The sequence below is a fragment of the Molothrus ater genome, chromosome 10 (assembly GCF_012460135.2).
Source record: "Molothrus ater isolate BHLD 08-10-18 breed brown headed cowbird chromosome 10, BPBGC_Mater_1.1, whole genome shotgun sequence".
NCBI lineage: Eukaryota > Metazoa > Chordata > Aves > Passeriformes > Icteridae > Molothrus > Molothrus ater.
In genome coordinates this window covers 10,652,806-10,678,782 of record NC_050487.2, presented here as the reverse complement: position 1 = coordinate 10,678,782, position 25,977 = coordinate 10,652,806, and the positions used below count along the sequence as shown (strand labels likewise).

The window sequence follows — 25,977 nt, the reverse complement described above, 5'->3', positions numbered from 1 at the left end:
GAACACATGAAGAGACTTGTCTAAGTCCCAGCCACTTGAATAACTCTACATATTTGAGAACCACAGCAATTTACCCTGTAACTGGAAAAACTATCTCAGGGAGCCATGGAAAGTTGAAAACTTTGGGCTATGCTGGTTTCAATATCTGCAGGCTGTTTGAGGTACTGAGTGCTTCTGGATGCATTTGCCAAGTATCGGCCTTTGACATGATTGTGGCAGTTTGGCTTTGTTAACAGGTTGACATTCACTATGTAGAATGAATTTAAACAATCTGCTGAATTCTTACTATGAGGACTGGATTTACTGTTTTTTTTATTTTCCATATTTTACTGAAGTTGCAAACTGGTGTAATATTGTCTGTGGCTGTAGGCAACAGCAATAAAAACTGACCTAAAAGTTTGTTTTGTGCTAACACATCCAAGAGGAGAGTTGCGGGTGGAAGAGAGGTTTGGCACAGTGTTCAGGAGCTCATCTGTAGCCTTGGCTTTACACTTGCCATTCTATTTTTTGAAGCTCTCTGGAGGATCTACCTGGACTATCTCCAGGTGGAACAAGTAGAACCACTTTGAAGAGAAGGTGAATGAGCATCAACTGACAAATTGGTGTCATCACAAGTAGTACTGGCAGAAAGATCTTGCAGATTTACATCCTGCAGTGTTCCATCTTGAAACCTTAGGAAACAATTGGACTGGCTGGCAAAGGATCCATGTTTGTGAGTGTGATTCTTAAACAAGCTCAGTTTATGTTATACTGTATTCAATCTGCCTTTGGAAAATTAACTATGATCTGAAGGGCACCTTGGTATGCATCTGTCTTAGGATTCTACTGGAAAAATATTTCAGAGATTACAATTGTCCAGGCATATGGAATAGTAATTGCATGCAAATACATTTTATGCTTTTTAGCTTGGCTCTGTCAGCTGCAAGGGCTGGCTGTGCCTGTTTAGTCAAGGGATGTATTATAAAAACAGACTATTAAATGAAAAACTGGGGATGAAAACAAGAGGCCGAAATACAAAATACACTTTCTTAATAGTGACTGTGGAAATTCTGTACCTAAACAACCCTGGATTTTTTATGGGTGATCATACTGATTTAGTATTTATTCATGGGCTATATGGATTTTTGTTACTTGCTGCCTTCTTTTCTCTGTGCAAGTCTCTGAAGATACTGTGAACTGCACGAGGAGTGGCTAAAAAAGGAGTTTGTAATTGTGTATTTGCAGTACACTTAGGTTCAGCTCTTAGTTATGAGACCAAGGTGTTTTGGTTTTTTCTTTTGTCTTGGTTTAGGTGGGTTTTTTTTTGTGAGCTTCAATAGTTCATTGAAGGGTAAGCCTTGAAATTTTGCTAGCTTTAATTCTGATGTAGCCATGCTGTTCACTGTGTCAGAATATTTCTCAGATCACTTGGCTAACCATTGCTGCCACCTTGGTGAGGACCAGAGAAACCACAGAAACATCACAACCAACACAAATTAATCAGTTTTATTTGCTTATCTCTTTTTATCTGATAATTAAAATTGACTCTTTAGTTCAACAGAAAACCTATGCACAAATGACATTGATTTGTTTTGATAGGCTTATTGGAAGACAAATGAGCTTTTGAATTACTAGTAACTAAGGAGTGAGAATGATGATAAAATCCTGTGAGGTGCTTCATAAAACTAAGTTTTGAGGAAGTCTATGGCTGAAGTTCAACATCTATTCATCTTTTTTAATTTTTCATGTAATCTAAACTGTTTCAATTATTTTCACTTCCACTCTGTCTGAAAGGGTGTGGGTGGTTCCTAAAGCACAAGGGGGTTCTTCAGTGCATGACAGGGGCAGCACAGAGCAGGACTTAATAATTAATTAAACACATCTGTTTCCAGTCAAACAAGCTCAAATCAGTTTGCATCAAATAGAATGGATCTCACAGCATTTTTTATTATTGAGCTTGTTAAGTGAATGGATGCATTCAGTAATGGGGGAAGTGCCCTTTGTGATTGAAAGTGTTATTTTTTTCTTTCTTGTTCCTAGGCTTGCAGGTAATAACATTAATGTTTTAGGTGTGACAAGAACAATTGAATTACTAACACAAAATAGGCTTATTTTGAATTTGGATTTATTTTGAAGGCATGAGTAAAGAGCTTATCCTACAATAGGAAATCTGCAGTTCTTTGAAACTCAGATCTAGTCCAAGAAACTAGAATATGAAACAACTATTGCAAGCAATTTGTGAGCTGTGCTTTGTTCACATGTCAACACATTTTATCTTCAGTACTCTTAAAGGGAAAGAAAATTTCTATGAATATCTCTGGCACTTGGCAGTGGAGCAAGCTTAAAATGTAACTGACAAACCATAGAACAGAACTAGCTCCTTCCTGAAAATTGTTCTTTTCTGTCACTTAAATGTTATTTTGGGGAGAAGAGATGTAGAAATTGTTCTTTGAGAACTTAGGTATTCTTTTGACTTGCAGGGGAAAGAGATTTTAAGGAGATAAGCCCTTCTGAACATAAAACCCCATATTTCCTTGCTATGTCAAGTATATATGTAAACTTGCCATATAGTTGAGTGTTAAAAATGAAGAAGAGTCAGAGCTTGACCCTGATGTCTAATGTATCACCTTATATGTATGAACTGTGCCTCCAAGCAAAGTAAATAACACTCTGAACTGTGACCAAATCATGAGATAAATTAATAGACCATATATTTTGGACTGTCCTCTATGGCCTCTAAGCCTTTTGTATCAGGACAAAATCTGACATTCTTCATTGACTGTCTCCAAAATTAACTTTCCTAATAATCTTTCTTCTATTTTTGTCCAAAAATGTTACGGAGTCTGGGGTATACAAAACTTTGAGCCAAAGAAAGAATTCCAGCTGAGGTCAATAATAGTATTGTTTTATATAAGGAGGTTTTAGGATTTGGTGCCCCTGACACCAGACCTTTGGATTACTGGAAAGATAAAATTCCTAGTGTAGACCCAATACTTGTTTTTTCCATTAATGATATTTAAGGTTTATGTAATTCTTGAGGTAATTATAAAAAATATTTAATAATAAATAACTGTGCTGCTTTACTGAGAAATGTAACATGAAGCATTGCTTATGCAGAGAAGAGCAGGAATATTGTACAGGAAAGAATGGAGTAGCCTTTAGGACTGGAGCTCTTGGGTGAAATTTGCATTTAAAGATGAGGAAATGTCCTATTCCAGTGATGTGTTTTCCCTTTGATGCAAAGACAAGTGAAGGGAGCTGCCTCTTGGTTGATGACAGCAAGCCAGCAGTGTGATTTAGCTCTCATTAAGGCAAGCATTTCTTTAGTATTATCTTGGAAGCTGTTTCCAGGACAAGCAAAAGTATTGATGCATTTGCAAAAGGCAATGCTAAAATTTGGAGTCCCAGGTGCAAAAATAAACATGTGTCTTGGAAGCTTGTCCTCCCCAAGGAAACAGGGCAAGTACAGCTGATTTTTCCAGGTGATGAAACTTGAAGAGTTTGTAGATGTACATCTACAGATCTATAAATGCATTATGAATGTAAAATTCAAAGGGAAAAGGGAAGACCTTTAACTTGAAAGTCAGTGATGACGTAAGGAACTACAAAATAGCTGTGGGTAAATTCAAGATAGAAATTAAGGGCTCGGACCACGTTTTTCGTACATCCCTGGGCTTAGTCTTGTCTGTGCTATTACAAATGCTGTTTTAAAAACAGGCACAGTTTTGCCCCTGCTTTCTCACTCCTGTTAGAAAGGTTTCAGCACCCAAATGAATTGGACTCTGAAACTGCTGTCCACAAAATGAAGTGTAGGTAAAAGGCCCAGCTCTTTCTCAAAGGAAGTTGTGTCCACAAATAGGATTGTGTGATGTGGTTAGCTCTGACCACAAAGAGCTGCAGCTGCTTTGTAACCTGCTGATCTATACAAGTGCTGTGCCCTTTCCTATTTCTGTTACTCCCTTAAATTCCAACATATCTGATGTTTTCTTTGAATAGGTTACTCTTTTAAGTCTGTTTTTGAAAATTCCTGATAGTGAATGGTGGTCATGTTCCTTTTTTGTGTTTATCTCTTTGCTTGAATGTGGCAACAGTGAATTAGCATAAATGGTCAGAGGAAAGTCGTTAATATAATTTGTATTCTTCTTTAATCCTTTGAATTTACCTCCTTGAAGATACATCAAAGATGAGTTTGGTTCATAAATATGTTCAGAAGATGAATACAGTAGGGGAAAAGAATCCTGTTTTATGGTATTTTAAAAACCAGAAATAAATCCTTTATAATCAGTAATTGACCTATATGATATGTTTTTTCCAGTTTGTTTCAGATCCTTGTGCCAGCAACCCCTGTCTCCATGGTAACTGCAGCACCAGCTGGGATGGCTACCTCTGTGTGTGCAGTGCAGGCTTTGAGGGAGCGCACTGTGAGCACCCCGCCCGCAGCCCTGCAGCCTCCCCGGGGACAGAGGCCGCCTCACCCCGGCACAGCAGCCCGGCCTCCTCCACCCTGGAGCCTGACATTGCCCTGCCCCGCTCCAGAGCCACTGTCACCTTACCCATGTGGCAGCCAAGGGCTGGACAGAGAGTCGTGGATCTCAAATGGGATGAAATCGAGGTGAGACTATTCGGCCACAGTGAAAATTCACTGACAAAAAAACCTTTAGAGTGTTATTTTGGGTTGTCATTTCTGTGTGGTTTCATGATGTCCTCATGAGAAGACTGAAGATGTGATCTCTGCCCTGAGTTAATATGCTGATAAAATTAAAAAAAAAACCCCATCTGATCCATGTTATGAGTAATGGACTTAAGTTGGCTGGTGTGTTGTATTAGATACTTCTTTGGAATGGGGTAATATTGGTTCTTCCAGTCAATTGTGAGACAACATATCTCCAAACATCAAATAAATTTAGGAAATGCTAAAAGTTAAAGCAATTCCTTTAATATGTTTTTTGCTATTTGCCATTATTAGCACATTTTGCCACATGTTTCTGCATTATGAAGACAACACAGTTGCTTGAAGATTAAAAGTGGTAGCTAATACATTACACAGGACACAGCTCTAGGGATGCAATGACAGTGGTGGAAACTTTTAAATGCTTAAATTTTAAACATTTGTTGTAACTCCTACAAACAAATCTCTGTCAAAACGCAACAATATCTGGTAAAACTACAGCTGGAAAGCACACAACATATGATCCTTAATAAATGTGATCTTTCCTTTCCACTGCGTTGCCCTCTGTGCTGTTTGTAATGCCTAAATGTTTTGCATGGACTAAAGTATCAGCAAAAATTAAAAAAACTATCAAGCTTAACCAAGTTATTGTTAAAGTAATGATCAGCTTAGTACCAAGTGCTAGGAATAATGAAACTTGTTGCTGAAAAAATACTTAAATTTCTGTAGACCAAGAATTAGAATTTTTGTGACATATTTTTCTTTTTGAGAAAGGCCTTGTAATATAATTTTATTTCAGGTTATTCAGGAATAAATAGGTAAAATGTCAGTTGTCTTTTTTTTGAAATGTTTCAATGAGTTTGATTCTCCTGAGGTGTTTTAACATACTGCATAATGAGAAAGTGAGCAGGCAGGAGTTTAATCATGGAACAAGTGTATTTTTCATCACTCTTTTCTAGCCCAAACATATTTGTTGAAGTTTCCACTGTAAAATTTATTTAATCAATTTTATGAAAGTAGAATCAAACCATGTAAAATATATGTTTGGTGTGTTACAACTCTGATTTTAGCTAATGTAGAAGTGTTTATAGGACTGTATTCCATTTCAGTGGGAGTGCTGGTTGGCAATGTCTGGAGCATAAAGCTTTATTTCCTGGAATTCCATCTCCCATATCTGTTATTTTACAGTAGAACATATGTCAGGCACCAAGGATGGAGTTTGGAGAGAGCACTGAAGCAGAAACAAACAATGATCTGCTCTTATTACTTAGTTTAAATGCAGTCTCATCTCTGCATGGGTAGTCCATATGTCCTGATCAATTAAGGGCATGGTCTTCCCTGTACCAGATTTCCCTGGTGTGTCTTCCTCAATCTGTGGTCTGGTGTTGTATAAGGAACATTTCTGCCTGGTTTGCATTTTAGGTAGATTCAGTAAGAATTTCAGTCAAGCAGATAATTCACAAGTGACTATTCCAATAGCTGAAATTCACCCTTCTGCATGTCTTCTGTTACCTAAGAAATGCAGATAGGTCATCAGTTGCTATTGCATGACTAACACTAGCATGGCAATTGCTTGCCATCCTATTACAAAATTGCTTGTGTTGATATGTTTTAATATACTGTGATGGGTCTTGTATTTTTGACAAGCCCTCCAGTGTGGCATAATGACCTTCTACCTTGTTCTCTGGAATTCACAGTGAGAGAGATGATTATCTGGAACAAAGAGATTTCAGTTGCTGATTCAAGACATTGTATCTGATCTCTATTAACTGAGGAGAGTTGATTTGCCTGGAGGTCTGTGCTCCAAAGCCTCCTTGGTGGAGGTTTCGAAAGTCAAATGTGTTAATAACAAAAACACTACCTTTCTTCATAGCTGTAAGAGCTTTGCAAAACTTGATCCTTCATTCTCTTAAAAGGAAGAGTAGCTGTAGGTTTTGTATTGCATAAATGTGCTTTTTTGATCTTTGAGTTTCAGAGGACCACAAATACTGATATTATGTTGTTTGTTTTTTCTAAATCTTCCAAGACACGCTGTTTTCCAAATTATTCTAAACTGATACTGGAAGTGAATTAATGTTCTTCAGACCCTTTTGTCTCAGAGAGAAATTTTGCCAGACTCTTTCCAAATGAAAGCTCTCGCTGTCTTGCAAGGATGAAGTTTCCATGAAAGCTTTTCTGGGAAGTTTTGGGAACTCAAAGAACGAACGCCTGAGAGAAGTAAGCTGTCTAGGAGAGGCATGATGTGTGCTTACAGTTGGACATGTTTTCTGTATTCCCTGGATAGCAGGGATACATTTAGCACTGCTTTCTGGAATCAACTGTCTCAGTAGTGTCTGTACCAGTAGGTAACACACAGGTGTCTTTGGATGCAGTTTACTTTCTGGTGGTCTTCATATAAGAAACTAATCTTTTCTTGATGTGCAGATTAAGGACTAAAACCATAGATCATAAGCAAGAATTTTTTCTCTCAGTTGATTTTCTTTAGTATAATATGATTTTATCTTTGTGCTCATCCATTGAAAGATAATTCTTTTTCCTACTTGGGGCAACTGGTTCCCCTTGTAAGAGAGATCCAACTAACCACATTTCCCCAGTTCAATCATCTTTTGTGTTACAGTGTATAGGAGATATTTATTAGCCAGTAATGGAGGGAAAAAGAAACCATCTCATTAATCCTACTCAATTAATGGATTTAATAAAGGTTTCAATGTACAAAGTCAATGGTAAGAATAGCAGTACCATACTCTTATATACAGCTTTTCATAATAGACCTGAAATTCTTTTCAAAGGAAATCAGCTGTATTATTCCCATTTTACAGACTGAGATGCTGAAGCACAGAGCAGTGAAGTGATTTGCCAGGTGTGCAGCCAGAAATTAGAATGCTGAGCATGTGAGTCCTAGTCTAACCTTCTATTTATACTGCAATTTTGTGCTCAGATTCAAGGCTTTGGAACTAATGATTAGAGGCTACAATAAACTTCTAATTCCCCTTGCAGTGGGGACAGCATTTGTTTTATATGTGTCCTTAGTCAGTAAATTGCAGGCCTTTAGGAGTGTGGCTGAATCAGGTGTAAAATCCTGAGAGTGTTCCTGCTCTGCAGCAATGGCAGAATTATTTCTTAAGTATATTCTTGAAACAGGAACCTTCAAGTCTTGGCTACTTTTATGTGCTGCTAAATGTTGGTGCATTTTTTTGGTCAAAGTATGGTATGGGTGCAGAAGGAGAAACAGAATCTGAATAAAAGCAGAGGAGATCCATTTGAGACTGATAAATACAGAATATAAACTTGATCTTTAAAAATGACATCTTAGGAAAAGCTTTCAATGGGTGCAGGTTGGAGTATATATGCTTGTCCTTTGCTTACCCTATTTTCTTCACATCCCTCTTATTATTGCTGTGAAGTGCTGGAATGTGTGTGATTTTGGTTTGACCTAGGACAGCTTTTCTAACTGTTTATAAGATTTGTTTTTGAAATTTCTATAATTTTTCTTTTGCTCTGAGAAAAATAAATTCTACAAACTCATAAGGAGAAGGAAGGAAGGAGAGATTTTGGTAGAATAATAATGGCTTTCTTCTAGGATAAATCTGTAACTTCAATAACTCTCTCCCCTACAATATTAATTTATGGAGCTTTTTGTTTGTATAGAAGCATCGTTTTCATAGACAACTTGATGTCAGCATCTCTGGATAGGGGCTACTCTTTATTTATTTTCTAAATAAAACCTTAAATGTCTCTAAAAGCTCAATATGCTTAAAAAAAACTTATGTGAAGTTCATACAAACCTCAGTTTATTATGTTCCATTACTAAATTATGTTTAATACAGTCATAAATACTAGGTTTCCTAAAATTTAAGCTCTTTGAGACAGAAATTCTAGCAAGTACAATTCTGTCAAGATATTGAAGGTCTTCTCTTCTGAAGCTATACTGGTGGGTGGGCTCAGAATTTTTGGTTATCCAGAGCTGTTTTTGAAAAGTATCTGGATTCATTTAACTGCTCCTTCAGGAATCATCCTGTTTTGAAGTCCTAGGGAGTATGAGGGAAAAAGAGGAAAAAAAAAAATCCCCAAAACCTGATGTGTTTACTGCCTTTCAGTGTTTTGGTGTAGAAATATCTACAGCTGACTTGACAGTCTTAGGTTGAAATTTATGTCCCAGCTTATCCACTGGAACCCAATGACCTGAGCTCATACACTGCATGCAAAGATTTGACTATGTGCAATTTTTGCTCAATGAACTTGTTTACACAGTGTTTATCTTTCTTTTCAGAATAGCTCCATAGACTCTGGAATAATAAATGACTCTTAATTCTTGATGGAAGTAATCTTTGTTGAATAACTGTGCTGTGATCTAAGTAGAGGATAGGCATCTAAGCCTCACACAGCCACTTGCTCACTGCCCTATCCAGTGAGATGGGAGAGAAAATTGGAAGGGTAAAAGTGGGAAAACTCATGGGAAGATGAAGACAGTTCAATAATTTGAAAAAGGAGAAATAGAGAACAAGAACGGAAAAACCTGAACAAAACAAGTAATGCAAAAAGCCCTAATTACTTACCACCATGTAACTGATGCCCAGCCAGTCTCTGAGCAGCAGCAGCTCTGGCCAAGTTCCACCCCCAGCCCCAGTTTCATTGCTGAGCATGGCCTCCTGTGCTGGGGATGTCCCTTTGGTCAGGTGGGATCAGCTGTCCCACTGTGTTCCCTCAGCACCCCCAGCCTGCCCCCTGGTAGGGCACTCTGAGAAAAGGCCTTGATGCTGTGTGAACACTTCAGTGATAACTAAAATATCCCTGTTATCAGCCCTGTGTTCATCACAAGTCCAAAACATGCAAGCATCGCAATATAGCACTGTGCAAGCCATTGTGGAGAAAATTAACTCCATCCCAGCCAAAACCAGTACAGACTGAATGTCAGATTTTATGAAGCTGACACTGAATTTGGTGCATGGCTTGAGATGAGAAGGCAGCTTGCTGGTATGATAATCTAGGTAATCTGTCATTGTGTAAGAGAGCCTCCTGTGCCTGCTGATGCATCTTGGTGTGATGTTGGCATTGATAGTCTGTGACAGAAAAACAAAGTTTTAATAATGTTATCTGGAGGATTGCCATGCACTGGAAGGTGCTGGATCCTTCTGATGCTGTGGTTGCTGACTCTACAAAGTGACTCTTGCTCAGATGAGCAAAGAAACAGACTGCCAGCAACAGAATTTGCTGGGTGGATGTGCAGCCTCCCTTACACCAGGTTTCAGTGCTGTGATAACTGGTAAGCCTTCTTCATCTGATACTGTTTTTGGATGCAGTCTGTCAGTCTCCCCCTGGTTTTCCTCAGAGAGGCATTACTCCTACTCTAAACACTTTTGCTTTTCTCTCCCACTGGTGAGACATGTTAGAAGTAAACCTTGATTTTCTTTCTGTTCTGGTTTTCTTTCAAGTATTGTCCCATCTGAAACTCTGAGGGTAGAACCAAGTGCAGTGATGTGGAGATTAAGATAAATGACACTAGATTTTTCAGAAGCAGTAGTTTTTCTGTGCTACAGGGCAAAGGGTCCTGGAACTGCCGTTTTTTTTTTTTTCTTCAACAATTTTGTTCTGAGTTCAATTTGTGCTAGAAATGATCCTGCTTTGTTGCTTGACATCCTCACATTAAGTAGATAGTACTAGATCCCTCTCTTATGGTTCTTCTGTTGCCTTTTATTTTCCTACTTCTCTTTTCACTTTTTATTTGCCAACAGTTGTTCAAGATCTATAGTTAGGATCTAACCTGTTTTATTTCTTTCACATATTATTTTTCCCTTACATAAGGAAGACTGCCAAACATGTTATGTCTTAAAAATGAGGGATACCTCTTGCCACACTTACAGGGTCAGAAGAGAATAAATCCTGAAGGCTCTATTCTGATAAAAAAAGTAGTTGTATGTTCAGAAAAGCCAAACTTGCACATTATGAAACTTGCTTTATTGAACTGAAATTTAATATGAAATCCCTTGGAAGAAAATCTGAAAGAACTAGCATTTACAAGACCATTCCTCATACTGCATTTGTCATGACACTTTCTGTCCTACTGAAGAACTGAAAGGTTTTCTTTCATAATGACCATACCAGTTTTCATGGGGTACCACCCTACAACACAGCCTTGCTTTTCTCAAAAAACTCATTTTCTCACTCCTTCCACAACATAATGTCTTTTCAAATATGTTTAAACTTTTAGGTTTTTTTTTTTTTTCACTTTTAAGTACTGATCTTTGCTGTAGGATGAATTTGTATCCATCTTTTTTATTTAGTTCAAGAATTATGTGTACATTCATACATTCTGTTTAATTCCAGGCTAATTTGCCTCACTTTGCTCTGGCTGCAAGTCTGTGCAGAGTTGTCTGTTGCTCCACTAGGAATTAAAAACAGGAGAAGAGCTTTTTGAGATGAAAAAACAGCAGGTTGACCAGAGAGAAAATTCCCAAGGCAATATTTTGAAGGAGAACATTCTCAGAATAGGAGGAATGTACCTGAGTCACAGGTAGCTGTGTGTGCCTGAATGTGCACACACATGCACACATACTTATTTGTGGTTAATTTGGAGATATTTTCAAAAGAAGCACTTTCACTGTATGCTGGAGTGGGACTTAGTGAAAGCTGTGGTGTCACTGAAGTTACAATGACAATTAACAGGAAATACTCAATAGGCAACTGGCTCATGGGGTGACTTTTCACTGACAGCCTCACAGTGTAGGTGAGGTTCAAGGCACCTCTGGATGTTTTTCTAGTCAAACCCTTGCTCCAAGCAGCGTCAGTTAGAGCAGGTTGCCCAGGACTTTATTCATCTGAGACTTAAATAACTCAAAGGATGGAAGGTCCACAAGATACCTGGGCAGCCTCCTCCACTGATTGGAACTATCTATTGGTTTTCAGAAATGTTTATTAATACCTTGTTGAAAGGGTAGTGAAGACTTTCCAAGGCATATATGAATTTGGCCATCCCACTTACAAACCGCTTTTAAATTTGAGGAAAGTGTGGTGCATTTTGCAAGAAGTAAAAGCCTTCTGCCATTCTATCAACTTGGGGCTGAGATACAAAAGAAATGCAAACGTATCATGGCAGCAGAATGGCTGGATTTTGCACTGTCAGGATTAGTCTGCCTGTGTTGATAAGGCCTTGTAGAATCACAAATGTCTGCTCAACTTTTTAAGAAATCTACTATGAAATTTCATATACAATAGCTATCTTTAGAGAACTAATTTCAGCACTGAGAGGCTGCATAAATGTAGACTTAGTCTGTATGCTCCTCTTCTCAGCCTTATAGAATTAAAGTCTAGTACACTTAGGAAAGTAATAAAGGCACTCACTCATGTAAAAATATTGCCTTGGGATTTATGTATGCATTTCAGCACTTGTTGAATTAAGTGTATATCTCATTATTCTGGCTTTGTTAGGCAGGAGAATATCTGCCTAACTCGTGCTATTTAATTTCTTCAGAAAAGTTGTAATATGGAAGAACAGTCTATTTCTCTCTTAGGCACCAGTCCTGATTGTCTTTGCAATCTCTTCTATACCACTGCTATGACCTGGTAAGGAAATCTAACAAAGTCACTGCTGGCTTGTTAAGGCCCAGGTGGAAATTGTAGGAGTGAGAACTCTCAAGATTTCACTCTTGCTTTCTCAAATGATGCTTCTCTTTTACCTATATAAAGTCTAAAAGTATTTGAAGGAGAAATATAGTTTTTATATATTATGTTATCTTTTAAGAAAAATGTAACATGATTTAGATGCAAACTTATGGAACATTTATGTAAAGAGGAATTCTGTATTTAATGTCAACAATTTGATATTTGATAATTTTAAGCTCTAAATAAGGTATTGAAGAACAGTCTTGGATGTATTCTCTGTTTACACAGGAGCTTATCTTTGTAATCAGCTCCTAAACATACTTTAGACTCTGGAGGGTGCATGAAGGTTTTATTTTCTTTGGTGACTATTTTTAAAGTAGCTGCATCATTTGTGTAAATGTTTATAAGTCTGTTCCCCAAGAATCTTCTCTCTGTCCTGATGTTTCTGTACTATTAAATGCTTCAGGAGAAGTGTTGGATGTCATTGCAGTTATGTTTTCTTTTGATTGTCTTTAAATAACATTAGATACTTACTCTATCTGTATTTTTTACTTTAGACTAGGAATGATGAAATTGTAAAACTATAGAAATACTATGAAAAGGAGTGTGTTATAGGTGTAGTATAAGACTGTATGAGAATAGAGATACTTATTTCTTTTTCGCCTTTGTTTCAATAGGCATGCAGATTCTCAAAGAAAAAAAGTTTAAATGTTGGCAAATATAAAAGGAAGAGTGTTAGTCAAACTAATTTTGGATGCATTGTACTTTGACTGTAGTTCCATACTTTTGACTTCTGAGATTTAAAAGTTGTAATGGATGTTATATAATTTTTCAAAATTAATTTGAAAAAATACAATAAATTGCATCTTGCTTTATTTTCATGAACTATATGTATTTGTATTCTATACATCAGGGAACTCAACAAGGAATTGAGTAATCTAGACACTGGGAAATCATTCACTTGGGAAATGTGAATACTGAGTATCTGTCTTGCCTGAGTCAAGATAAACTCTGAGTGTCCTAAAAATTATTACTTGCATCATATTCTGGACTTCTGGTCATGTATTATTTACATGTGTTTCATTACATTCATGTAATATTTAAAATTTCAATTGTATTTAAATTTACAAATTTTATTCTGGCTTTTGCTTTGATGTAAGATTAATTCATGGAAGTGTGTCAGGTTGCATATTTGTATTTTCAGATTAAGGTTGATGTAAAAAGTTTGAAAAACATTCTCTGTGGCTGAAAGAATAGCATTGCAAACTGCCTAGAAATTTGAAGATTAAAGTGATTTGTTGTTTTTTTTTTCCAGTGTGACATTTCATTGACAAGTTGATGAAGATACATGAAAAGTTATTTTAAACTTCTGATGATATTAAGTGATAGACTCAATTATGCCACATAAAGTATTCCTTATTTGAAATAAATGTACGCTTGGAAACTCTAATAATTTTCAGACTGTCTTTAGGAAATTACTGCTATGAAGATCTGAATAATTAAGGAGTCTCAGTGGTTCCTGCGTTGCATGACACTGTGTATGGTGTCTGGATGTAGTTAATGTAATAAATTATTTTTTGGCCTACTAGGCATCATTGGATTTGGCAAACACGTCCTTTTGCTCTCACTGTGATCGTAACTTTTTTTTCTATCTGAAACTACTGTTTGTCCAAGCAATTTTTACTCGGAAAGAATAGGAATGGGCCAGTGGGAGAGTGTTTTTTAAAGGAAAAATGTGTTTGGAAAAAAACCCCATATTTCAGGGTAGTAGAAAGGCAATGTCTGTATTTGTTAGTATAAATCCTTCAGTATTGCATAGATTAATGGTGAACTGTTTATTGGATGTAGCAAATGTTAGAGCATCATTTATTATTCTAAAGGACCAGAAAACTATTCATATTTTTCTAAATAGGTTAACTTTTAAAGGAAGATGCCTTTAGAAGTTCACACTTTTCTGCAGGAGCTTTTTATTAAAACAAAACCCTGAAAGGATGGTTATGTGAATTTTCAGCACCTTTGTTGGCAGCATAAAGGTTTCAGTGAATGTTCCTGAGGATTTTTAGAAGATGACTGCTGGACTACTAGTGTCATTTGTAAAGAAAAATCTTTCATGTTTTCTTTAGTCAGATTTTATGGTTTATTGTTAAATAAAGTTTTTTTTCTTTTCAGATAACCCCAGATGTGGCTTGTGGGAATGCCAGTTCCAATACTTCTGCTGGAGGCCGGCTTATCTCCTTTGAAGTTCCACAGAATACCTCAATAAAGTGAGAATATTCTTATATGTGATGAAATACAAAAGCACTTTTCTTTTCTTTTGACTGGATATTTTAGACAACAAGTTTTCAGACAGGCAAATTTGTCAAATGACTAAAAGATGATGAGAGAATTCTGACAGACTCCAAGCATGTAGCAGAGCCATGATAGCTCTTTGCTTGGCATAACTTCTCCCACATATTTAATGTTTTAGAAGATGTAAGCATGTAAGCTGTCTCTGGGCCATCATAATGCATTAGGAATTAGGGCAGATGTGTTGAAGGTGTCAGTTTGGAGAAGATATGACTTAGTGCAGTGAACACTTTTTCCCTCTTTAATCTGAAGATTAACTTGCTGATAGAAAGTCTTATTGTTGACTATATAAGTGCATATATATTGTGCATTTGTATTTGGTTTCTGGGTTATTGCTTTGGGTGTCCCCATCAGCTGTGAAATCTTTGTGTCCTAAAAAACATGTTTCTCAAAAAATTTGAATTTATTCTATGACTCACTTTTCAAAATCATGCTTTTTGGATAAAATGCTTGTTTTGTTATGTTTAATTAACAGAACCTGACTTCCTAGAAAGATCTGATTCTGTCACTGGGATGAGGCATTTTCTTATTGGAAATTTTGTTTAAAAAAAAAAATCTGCCAACGTAGTTCTCTGGCTCACAGCTTTGCAGCAATTTTAGACTTACATTTTCCCAAAATAGCCTACTTTTCTCATACTGTCATCTCATCTTTCAGAATCCCATGTTTCTGTTAAAAAAGGCCATGCTCACAGGAAAAAACAAAGTGATGCAAGCAGACAAGCTGCAGACAGTTTGGAGCAGTAACTGTTAAACGTGGGGGCCATCCCACCCTTCCCACGGGGCTTTGAATTGTGCTCATTCATGAGCCTAAGGCAGGAGGAGGTCTGGGAGTGTGGATGCCCTGGCTGGCTGCAATCTGAAAGCAAACAAGTGGCTTTTCTTGGAATCAGGAAAAAGCCAGCATTTGTGGATTCTAAAGTTGTATTTAAGCGCCTTGATGGAGAAACCCAGTTTTAAAGGAGGTTGCAGAGTACACAGTCAGTTTTGATAATTTTTACATTGTATATATTTCATAGAGTTTTATGCCTGAGTAGATTAGTGGAAGTCAAGATTGATTTTTATTTCATTTACTATCTTAAAGGTACAAGTAACTTACCTGATTCAATGGCTATCTGTGAAAGGGGAATAATTTCAGTTCAATAAGTTGATTTTGTTTTGATTGTCATATGAGACCTAAACTGTAAAACCAGTTGCTATCCTGTTCTAAAAGTGAGACATTGAGCTTTTTTAATTGCAATTGGGGTTGTTCTTAAAGAGGGTGCAAATACTGTAAAAAATTTGCTTCTTATGGCACCTAGTTGCAAGATTTTTTCAATGTCTGTTGCACTTTGGTTTTCTTGTTTTGAAGTCAAATAACAAGTGACCAGGGATAAACTGCCTTTGTTTTTAGCAGGATTGAAACAATTTCAGTACAGGATGTTGTGGAATAGAGCTTCATCTCTAGGTATTTGGTGGTCTGTTTTCAGCAGAAGAGAATTACCAGTTTTTAGCAGTTGGATGCAGTTATGTTTATATTTCTGGAGGTTTGTTCAAACTCATTTTGGATTCCTTCATAGGAAATTAATGCAAATACTTGGGACCTTACCAGAAATATGACAGATTTTTATTGTTTCATTATGGAGGTGAGTAGGAAAAACAGTGCCCTGTGAGGACAAAGACTGGCATAATGTAGCTCCCTAATGGAGCCGACAGAGTGGATGCAGCAGTAGACTTTCTATCCAATCTGTCAATATTCAGGAAGGCACCATGGGCTCAGTGACCTTGGGAGCATTACATGACTCATTTGATTTACAAGAATAAACTGTCCTGAATCTTCGATCTGGTGTATCAGACAAATGAGGATTTCTACCAGGATCTGTCTCCTGGTATTGAGTGAACATTGAATGTTCTTCAGTAAACAGCAGGGCTCGGTGTACTTCAGCTGCAGAAAATAATGGCACTGTAGGATGGAGGTAATACTCAAAAAGGCATAATTAAAAAGACTGAATAAAGATCCCTCATAAGGATATACTTTACTATTATGTGGTATTTATCTAAAACTCTTCTTGGGTATTAAGATGGTGACTTTCAAGTATCAGAAACTGGGACTCTATGATTTTAATCTGCTATTACATAAACTATTATGCAAATCTTACAGTTGAAGCATTTTTAAGTTTTGTGGACATGCTAAAGACATTCAGGATTTTTCCTAATTCCATACTTGCTAGATTTAAGTTTCCCATGTTTGTTAAGGTTCAGTTCTACAGTGATGTACTTCCTAATTACACCGACTTCCTCAATGTAAATATTCTCATAATTTCTTTTCTTAGAATAAGGCAAGATGCTACTGCTTCTCTCATCCTGCTATGGAAGGTCACAAGCACTGGATTTAAACAGTGTTCACTTATTGATGGCAGAAGTGTCACTCTTCTCCAGGCACTGGGTGGACTTGTGCTTTCTGAAGAAATGCTTGCATTAGGCAACAACTACTTTATTGGTGAGTAACCTGCTGACTTTCTGTCCATCACCTCTAGGTGACAGCTGATGGTTTACTCAGCAGAACAAGGGACTAATTCCTTTAAGTGCTGAAAGATCCTAATGGGATATTGGGACCATGTTTCAGACATTGGTTCATTCAAACCAGACAAGAGCTACTCTAAATTCTTACACAGTTGGCACCACTCACTTTAAAATCTACATAGTCATTTATGTCTGATACCTTGAGATGATGCAAGTTTTTTTATATATTCTAATTGAATAAGCTTTTGGCAAATGCTGCAGTATATAATTGAAGGCTTGAGGTGTTTCTTTGTCAGGGATTGTGTCATGGGATGCTATGTGAAAATGCTTAAGCCTGTAGACAGGAAAACTGAAAAAATACATTACAAGATCAGATTTCCTATTATATTTTAACAGTGTTTAATTGCACTGCTTTTTTATCTTCTAGTGTTGTCTCTGTGAATATGGAGCCTTAGAAATATGCTATTTGTTTCACTCAGCAATTAAATGTTTAGCATCTTTGTGGAAGGAGGATAAGGAAAATAGCCTGATACATTATTTTTAAGGATGTGGGAAATAACACAGATTAAAAGCTATATTTTTGCATAGACACAATAGGCTTAATTAAATTGAGATTTCTGGGCAGATGTTTTATTATACCAATGACATGAAACTAAAAACATTGTAATAAAAGCACTTATTGTTATCTGCTTGAAAGGCTGCATATTTTTAAAGGAACTATAAGCTGCTACAATTGTTATTTGAAAACTTACCACACTAATAAATGTAAAATTAAAAACATTCTGATGTAGAAACATGGGGAAAAATTCCAAGTTCGTAGCCAATACAGAAAATCCCCAAATACAGAAGTAGTACCTTGTTCTCTCCTTTTTCAGCTATCACTTTCCAAAGATACTGCTTGAAGGTTGTTAGTAGAATAATTTAATTCTTATCATCAGTGGTTTCCATTAGTGATGTTTATTTCCTTCAAACAATTTTCCACTTTCTTTTAATATTATTATTCCTTCTAAGATACTTAGTTTTAGGCTTTTTTTCCCCCCTTTTAATCTTGTTTTGCATTTAATTTATCAGAGTTAAAGCCTCCCTCTCATGTCTCTGAAATAAATTTTTGAATTTGCTTTTTAGTAGTTAATTTATGATAAAAGTATCCTGAAGACAGGATAATTGGTAGCTTTTATGCAGTGGTGAAAATGCCTAAAGGCACAGCTTGGTCTAAGCTCCTAAGCAGAGGGCCCAGCTTGCTCTATGAAGGCTCCACTTGGCTGTACAAGCCATACAACATAGGTTATAGATTTAGATAACTAAAATATGTATTGTGTTACTCTTTCATAGCTTTTCTTGTCCTCTCTTCTCTATAGCTGAATTTCTGTCGCTGGGATTCTTACTTTGAATTTTTTGTTGTGTGCTGGGTGACATAAGGTGAAAATGTACCTTTTCCTGGATGACTATTACACGAGGTTGAATTCAGAAAAATGGCTTATTTCATGCAGTGCAAGTATTCTGAGACCTCTTGCTTCCATGTGGTTTTCAATACTTTCTTTGGTTGTTCATTTCCTGATAGTGAAATTCTTTGTAAAATTTTCCAGCTGCTGAAACTAAGGCATGAATTTTTTAGTTTAGGAAAGAGCCTGTGAATTTCTTTCTCAGTTGTATGGAAATATTCTGCTTACTTCCCATCATCAGTTTTTGTCCAATGAAGTGGAGGTCTGGGGTGATTTACTTAAAAAGTAACTCAGTTATTTGGTGTGAAATGAATTTTATCTTCACTCAACTGAAATCCATAATTCTGCCAAGGCTTATAGAAAAATAATTTGATCTTTACTTCAGATTTGATCCAGATATGTGGAAGAGGTCTGTCAATTTGACGTGCCTTGTGAGTTTTTAATCATTTAGCTTTCAATAAGTCACTTGAATAAAGTTTTTCTTATAGACAAATTTCCACGTTTCTTGATAGACATGAAAAACTTATTCTAAGGTGCAAAAAGTTGAAGTGGGTGATTTTATATTAAAAAACCAATAATGTTGCCAGTGCTTTTGTTGATGTTATTTAAGCTAGAATGATATGAGGAGGCCACAAGATGGTGTAGGTTTCTGTAAGCAGTCACACAGTAAGGCTGTGGACCATGTCAGTTGATGCATTTACTTTATATAATTTCTCTTCCTTCCCCAACTCTTTTTCTGTTTATTCAAGTGTATTTTTAAAGGTTTCTTCTCTTACTTGGTGAATTTTGTATGAGGGCACTTTTTTAATCTTGTAAAAAATTTCTGGATGGAACTTTAAAAGAAAAATGAGGAAGATATGAGTGGGTTTTTTGGTTTGACTTTTTTATGTGTGTGTCTCTTTTTGATCTACATCCTTTTTGAGTCATTTCTCACAGTGTTCCTTCCAAGTTTTGTTACTCAGCAAGGTACTTTAATTGCCTCTTGCAATTCTTTCTGAATAAGTTATTTATATCAAAGATAAAACATTTAGGGAGATATTATTTGTTTTGTGTTACTTGTGGTGACACAAGTTTAAAGTTGTTTGTACAGGATTGAAAAGACTCAGAAGTCAGCAGTAATGTGCTGATTTGCTGATCATGTGGTTCAGGGCACAGTGTCTAGAGGTTGGGAAGAATGCTGTTTTTGAGATCTAAAAATAGACCCTGTCAGCACAGAGCTGTTCACCCCAGAGACAGTACCTGCACTGTGTGAGAATGAAGGGGGGAGCACAGCACAACTCACCCAAAAAGAGCACTCTGTGTTCTCTGATGGGCTTTATAAAATGGCTGCTGCATCTGCAAACAGCCTCTTGCAGGGCAGGACAGAGAGATGGTGCTGTGATTATGCAGCAGGATTATGTGGATTAATTACAGCATTGGCCTGGCTGTGGCCAGCAGCAGGCTGGCTTGGACATTCTGTAACACATCCCTTCCATGTTTTGCTCTGAGGATTTTTAATGAGTTTCTCTAAGATTTGCGACTACGCACGTGCCATTCTTCTAAAATAATTTATTATGTTTTATTAGAGAGTGTACCTATTAGCCAGTGGGGAAGAACCCTCCCCCCAGTATGGCTCAGGCTTTGAAGTGAGTAGGTGAGTTGTGTGGATTAGAGTAGGATGGAGAACATGGCCCATGCTGGGGCGCTGGTGGCTTCCAGTGCCAGATGACTCCAGACAGAGGTGGTGATGAGGTGGTTGGTCTGTAGGACAGGCCAGGTGAGCTGTTCCTCTCTGCTCACGGTTTGCAGCAACAATGTTTCTTTTCAAACCAAGATTTTAAAAAAAGGGTGTTTAATCAAGAGCATTTCTGAACAGGAAGTGTTTTTAGTATCTATTCTGTGGAGTGCTGTGGGTGGGCATCAAGCTTGGCCAAAGAGGTAGTGAAAAAGAGAAGCAGGAGGGATTTAATAGTGTCTGTAAATAAGAGATGGAAATTAAGTGTTCAACATTACAAACATTATTGAAGTAAAAGGCAGGCTTTCCATTAATTAGACTTAGAGACTCGTACTCTTTGTCCCAGTGTTCTTTGAAGTTAATGAGTGATTCCTGCATAAACTATTTATGATATTTACGAAATGTCTCATCAGTATTTGTTTTATTTCTGGATCTTCATATATTTATGCTAGCAGTAATGGTACTAGAATGTTTGAAAATGAGTTAACTGCAAAACTTCACATTGTTGGAGTCATACACCTATTCTTCATTGCAATATATCTTGAAAAATTGAAATCAGATGAAATACATTTTACAAGTCTGAAAAAGTGAGATAAGAGGTCTCTGATGCACCATCAGCTGGTGGAGGTGTCTTTCAGAAGTCCTCATGAATGCTAATAAGTTACAGCTAAGGATCTCTGGGGTGAGTTGAAATTTCTGCTTGTTATATGTTTTGGGGGAAATCTAATCTACCCAGAACTGTACAGTCCTCTCTTTCAGGGAATAATACACTGGATTTTGGAACATGTATATATTTTTCTATACTAGATTGTTGCAAACGCAGAAGATTTACTGAATTGATTAAATAATAGCTGTCTTGAGAAAAAATTATGTATTAACATTTTTCTTTAAAAAATAAAAAAGGGCTTTGAAGGACATTCTCAGCTTGTGTGGCATCTCCTACAAAAATTCTTTGATTTGTTGCATGCATCTCTTTTATCCAAGCATGCTATCATGCTGTGACTGAGAACTGGAACGTTAATTTTGAGAACATAGGTTGCTGTCAAAATACTGGAAAAACCAAATCCAATGTAGGCTAAAGCATTTAAAGCATTTCCTTTTTTTTAATGCTCAAATTTTAGAAGTTTTACAGTGATTGTACACCATCTGCTTCTTCATCAGTCAGTTAATTTACCCTGGTGCTAAATTAATATACCTGTTTACTAAGGCAACAGCTCTGTGCTTCAGGTGTATCCAAAGGGTCACCTGTGTCTGGCAGACTTGCAGTCAGGCAGGTCTAATTTCACACAGTTTCCAGTCTGCTTGGAAAACTCATATATTTATACACCTGTGTGGCTGTACAGATAGCAGAACATATTTCACAGTCCAGGTAACAGCTAGGACACAAACAACCAGAGCCTCTCTTTAACGAATTTGGAGATTGAGTGATAATGCATGGAATCACAGAATATGCTGAGTTGGAAGGGACTCACCAGGGTCATCCAACTCCTGGTCCTGCACAAGGCACCTGAAGAATCCCACCCTGTGCCTGAGAGCATTGTCCAAACACTTCTTGAACTCTGTCAGCCTTGGTGCTGTGACCACTGCCCTGGAGAGCCTGTTCTGTGCCCAACACCCTCTGCATGATAAATGTTTTCCTGATATCTGACCTAAGCCTCCCCTGACACAGCTTCATACCATTTTCCTTTTCATACCAATACAAAGCTGCATATTATTAGATTATTGTATGATTATTACTTAGTTTTAAGAAGTGTTTATCTGGAGGTTTTGGGCGTAATGTAGAAGGTAGAGCCGGCACTGCTGACTCTGTGCATGCAACCTATTTCCTTTCTTTCTCCTAACAACATTAAAAAATGAAATTATGTTTTCAGGTTGTTTTCATGGCTGTTAGGATATTATTTCTGTTGAAAAAAGATCATCATCTTATCAGCTTTCATGATAAAATGTTGGTAAAATTGATCTTCTGCCTCAGTGTGCCCAGAGCTGAAGCAGTAATGATGGGAGCTTCTTCAGAAAAATAGCAAAACAAACAGTTGGGCATTAGTATTTTGCTTCCATTTTCCCATAGGTAATATGATAGAAAATTTGTATATAATTGTAAAAATAATGCTTGTAAGTAGCTTGAAACGACTTGCTTTTAGACTTTGTGCTTTATTTAGCACTTTCACGTTGCTGCTTAAGCAGCTGCTTAAAAAGCAGCTTTCATGAGATATTGCTACACTAGCTTTTTAGCTTATTGTCTGCTTATAAAATCAAAGGAAGACATTTATAAGCAAAATTGCTATTTCTTAGATAAGCCCTTGCAGATAATAAGGTAGAAAGTTTAACATTTAATATGAATTATTTTTATCTGAACAGAAAATAAGTCCTGCAGCACAACCTTAAATTATAATGTTTATTTTCATCACAGCAAACAGAAACTGACGTAGACTTGTCAGTTGACATTGCTTGGCGTGTCACCTGGTGTTCTCCAAGATGCCCAGCCTTTTAGATCAATACAATATAATTAGCTGCTTTAAACTATCATTATCAAGTATTTAAAAAATGTTTCCTTAAATAAAATTGGTAGCTGTACAAACTCACTAGAAAATAGGTGCTCTAGCATCTTTGTGGTGAGATGAAGACTACTGATGCCATTCAAATGCCAACACCTCTAAGGCAGCTTGCTTGAATTCTACAAAACTTTTTGATGTTTGGCTTAAAAAGGAAAATTAATGCTTGGCTTTTGAAGCACAAAATATCAGCTGCTTTTTAATAAGTGTGGAAGCCATATGGTTCTATGTCAGGAAGGATAATATTTTCCAAACCAAAATGCTGTTCTGCCTTTCAAATGCAACAAAGTATTTTCTATTCTAACTCTGCCCTGAGCAGTTATTTACTCTTCTGTTGTTCTTTGATTATTCAATGAATTTTCTTGCAAGACCTTAACATGCATTAAGGAGTAGTCACCACCAATACTTGGCAGTTTTATGGAACAGGCAAAATGAAACAGTATAAAAACACTATGTGAAATAAAAATAATATAGAGAGGTATTTTGAAACAAGTTGGTCTTTTCTAAGTCTTGTCTGGAAATAGGATTTTAGATTAGGAGGCAAATTGTAGCTGGGGTTTTGAGATGTGGTTTTTGTTGTTACAGGCCTCTAAAACATGCACACATTTCTGTCTAAAGAAAGCCATTTACTGCATCTTGAAATTGTTTTCACTTAAGCAAAAAATTAAATAGGACAATTTTATTTCACAATAGGAGATGTGTGAATTGAATTCACTGAAAGCCACGTAATCAAGTTACTCTAGCTTTAACAAGTTGCCATGTCTCAGCTGAGCATCTGTGTGAGCTCCCAGTCCAGGGCATATTACAGTCATTTGACTTAACCCTCTTTCACTCTGGACCTAATTAAATCTCCATGCCCCGCACATGCTGTGGGGATGTGCAGAGCCCCTGTCTGTGTTTGTGACTGTTCTGCTCCTTTTGTGCAAGGCAGCCTTGCTAGGGGGAGTTGTTGACAACTGCTCCAGTGAGTGGGGTTCTCAATTTTAAACGTGTGATTTGCCTGGAAGGGCCCTATTGTCTGCAGATTTGAGCATTGTGCTCAACAGAACATTTCCCTGGTGTTCTGGGCACAAGAGCTAACCTTGCAGAAAATGGCCTTTTGGTAAGAAATAGCAGCAGCAGCAAAGTGTGAACTGCAAGAAAAGCGTAGTGAAGTGTTAATTTCAAGGATTTATTTTAAAAGATGGCCTTTCAGCATTCAGCTGAAATCAAACCATTCTGAAGAATGTTGTTGGCCTGTATTAGAAAGGGTGTCTTGGTAAGTATGATAAAATAAATATTCTGTCCTTTGTGATCAAGTTGCATGTACCTTGTCTCACATATAAGTAGATGTAAACGTCAGACTAGTTACTATTTCCATACATTGTATTATGTTTTAAGCTAGCATTTAAATAATTTTAGAATAATCTTTAATCAGTAAATTATTCAAAATTAATTTCTATTAACTTCTATTTCTAGCAAGTAACAATGGGAAATTATTTTTCTAGTCTGTCTTTAGAAGTTCATCTACTCAAATTTGTAATGTTTGGTAAGATACCTTTTGGTTGTTTCTTTAATTTTAAGATTCCTCTTTCTTCAAATATGACTTCTGTGACCAATTCACAATCAAGATCAAGACATTTATTTTAAGTTGATCACATAGTTTGTATGAGAAGATCTTGGACAGACTGTTTAACCTGATCCATGGAATATGGATACTAGTGCATAACTGGTACATTGTCTCACCAGTGTGAGACACATTTTAATAATGCTTGTAAAATGTGATGAGATCTTCAGCTGGTAGTGTAATATGCTGTAACATGTATTTAAAAGTAGGGTAGCCCCTAACAGAGCCTCTCAGTTGAAGCAGTCACTAGGGATATATCCTAGCCAACCTTGCCATCCCATCTTCTGCAGCTCCCCTTAGTGCAGTCCCAGCTGTGCCACTTGTATTCCACCACACTTAACTACATCTGCCAAGTGTGGAATCAGAGCTTCTAGTGGTCTACATTTGGGCCCAAAATAGTTCTGTGCCAGCTTGGCAACTGGGCTGAAGTGCTGACAAATAAAGATACATTGGGAAATTGTGATACAGGAAATCTTTTAGAAGAATAGTCTTGTCACCCTTTGCAGGGCTTTCACCATTACTTTGTACTGTAGGCAGAGTCCTTGAAGCTGGGGAAGAAGGTCACAATAAGATACTGCCACAGCTCCTTAATAAGCTGAATGCAAGTGGCTTTGTAAGAGTAAGTGTACTCCTGCTACCGGACTCTTTCATAATTCTGTCATGGGGTTTGGTCCAGCCAAGTTATTAAGTTAGATAATTGTTTAAGTAACAGTGAAATTCAGAAATTGACATTTGTATAGAGGAAATGTTGTGAAACATGAGACTTTGCTAAGTGAATTCAACTGTTTTGCTCAGTTCATAAATATATTTTTACTACCAGTCCTGCAAAAGTGAGCTCCAACTTGAAAGGCAAGCTGTGTGCTGTTTCTTCCCAAAGTTTTGGTAATAATTTTCTGACAAATTTTGCTTTCTCTTACACCAGTGTAACACTATCATTGTCAGTCTGCCTCTGGTAGAACTGTAGGATTGTTACTGAAAATGTAACTTGAGCAGCAGCACTCTTACCTTTTAGTGGTTATACTTGAGAAGAGAGTGTTTGATTGTAGGAGCCAAGGCTGTTTTTATTGTTGGTAGCAAAGGGAGAAAGCATATCCATCTAAAACTGACTGTGGCTATGAATGCAATTTGGAGAAGACAACAAATGTGATGAGGTTTTCAGTCACCTCCCAGGAAAAATTCTTTAAATTGGTGTTTCATGTGAGCTTGTGAAAAATAAAATGTTTGAAACAGTTCTTGAACTGATTCTCATTAGAATCTATATATACTTTCAAAAGCAGTATCTGACCAAGGCTTTTGTAACTAAAGCACAGTAAGCACGCTAATCTATATAGAATTTGGGAGAGTTGTGCCACCTGTAAATAGTTCTATTTGTGGACAAAATAGCAGTTTTGCTATTGCAGCTGTATTTTTGTTTCCCCAGATGCTGTGTTGCCTAGCAGCATCGTTAGAGAGTGATCTCAGATGTTCTGTATGGTGCTGATGGCACTGAAGTACTGCATCAAAGATTGCAAATGGCATTGATTACCTCTTCCTCACTTCTCATTTTCTTATGTATGATAATCATCCTGAGG

General features: G+C 36.9%; 1 protein-coding gene across 1 annotated transcript in view; it reads left to right on the top strand.

Annotated features, from left to right (window-relative positions):
* DNER (delta/notch like EGF repeat containing) overlaps window positions 1–25,977 on the top strand; it is a 108,606-nt gene that overhangs the window by 41,358 nt on the left and 41,271 nt on the right. The window contains exons 2-4 of the mRNA XM_036388931.2: window positions 4,295–4,591; window positions 14,417–14,511; window positions 16,903–17,069. Of these exons, the coding sequence (XP_036244824.1) occupies window positions 4,295–4,591; window positions 14,417–14,511; window positions 16,903–17,069 (559 nt within the window). The remainder of the gene's footprint in view (window positions 1–4,294; window positions 4,592–14,416; window positions 14,512–16,902; window positions 17,070–25,977) is intronic.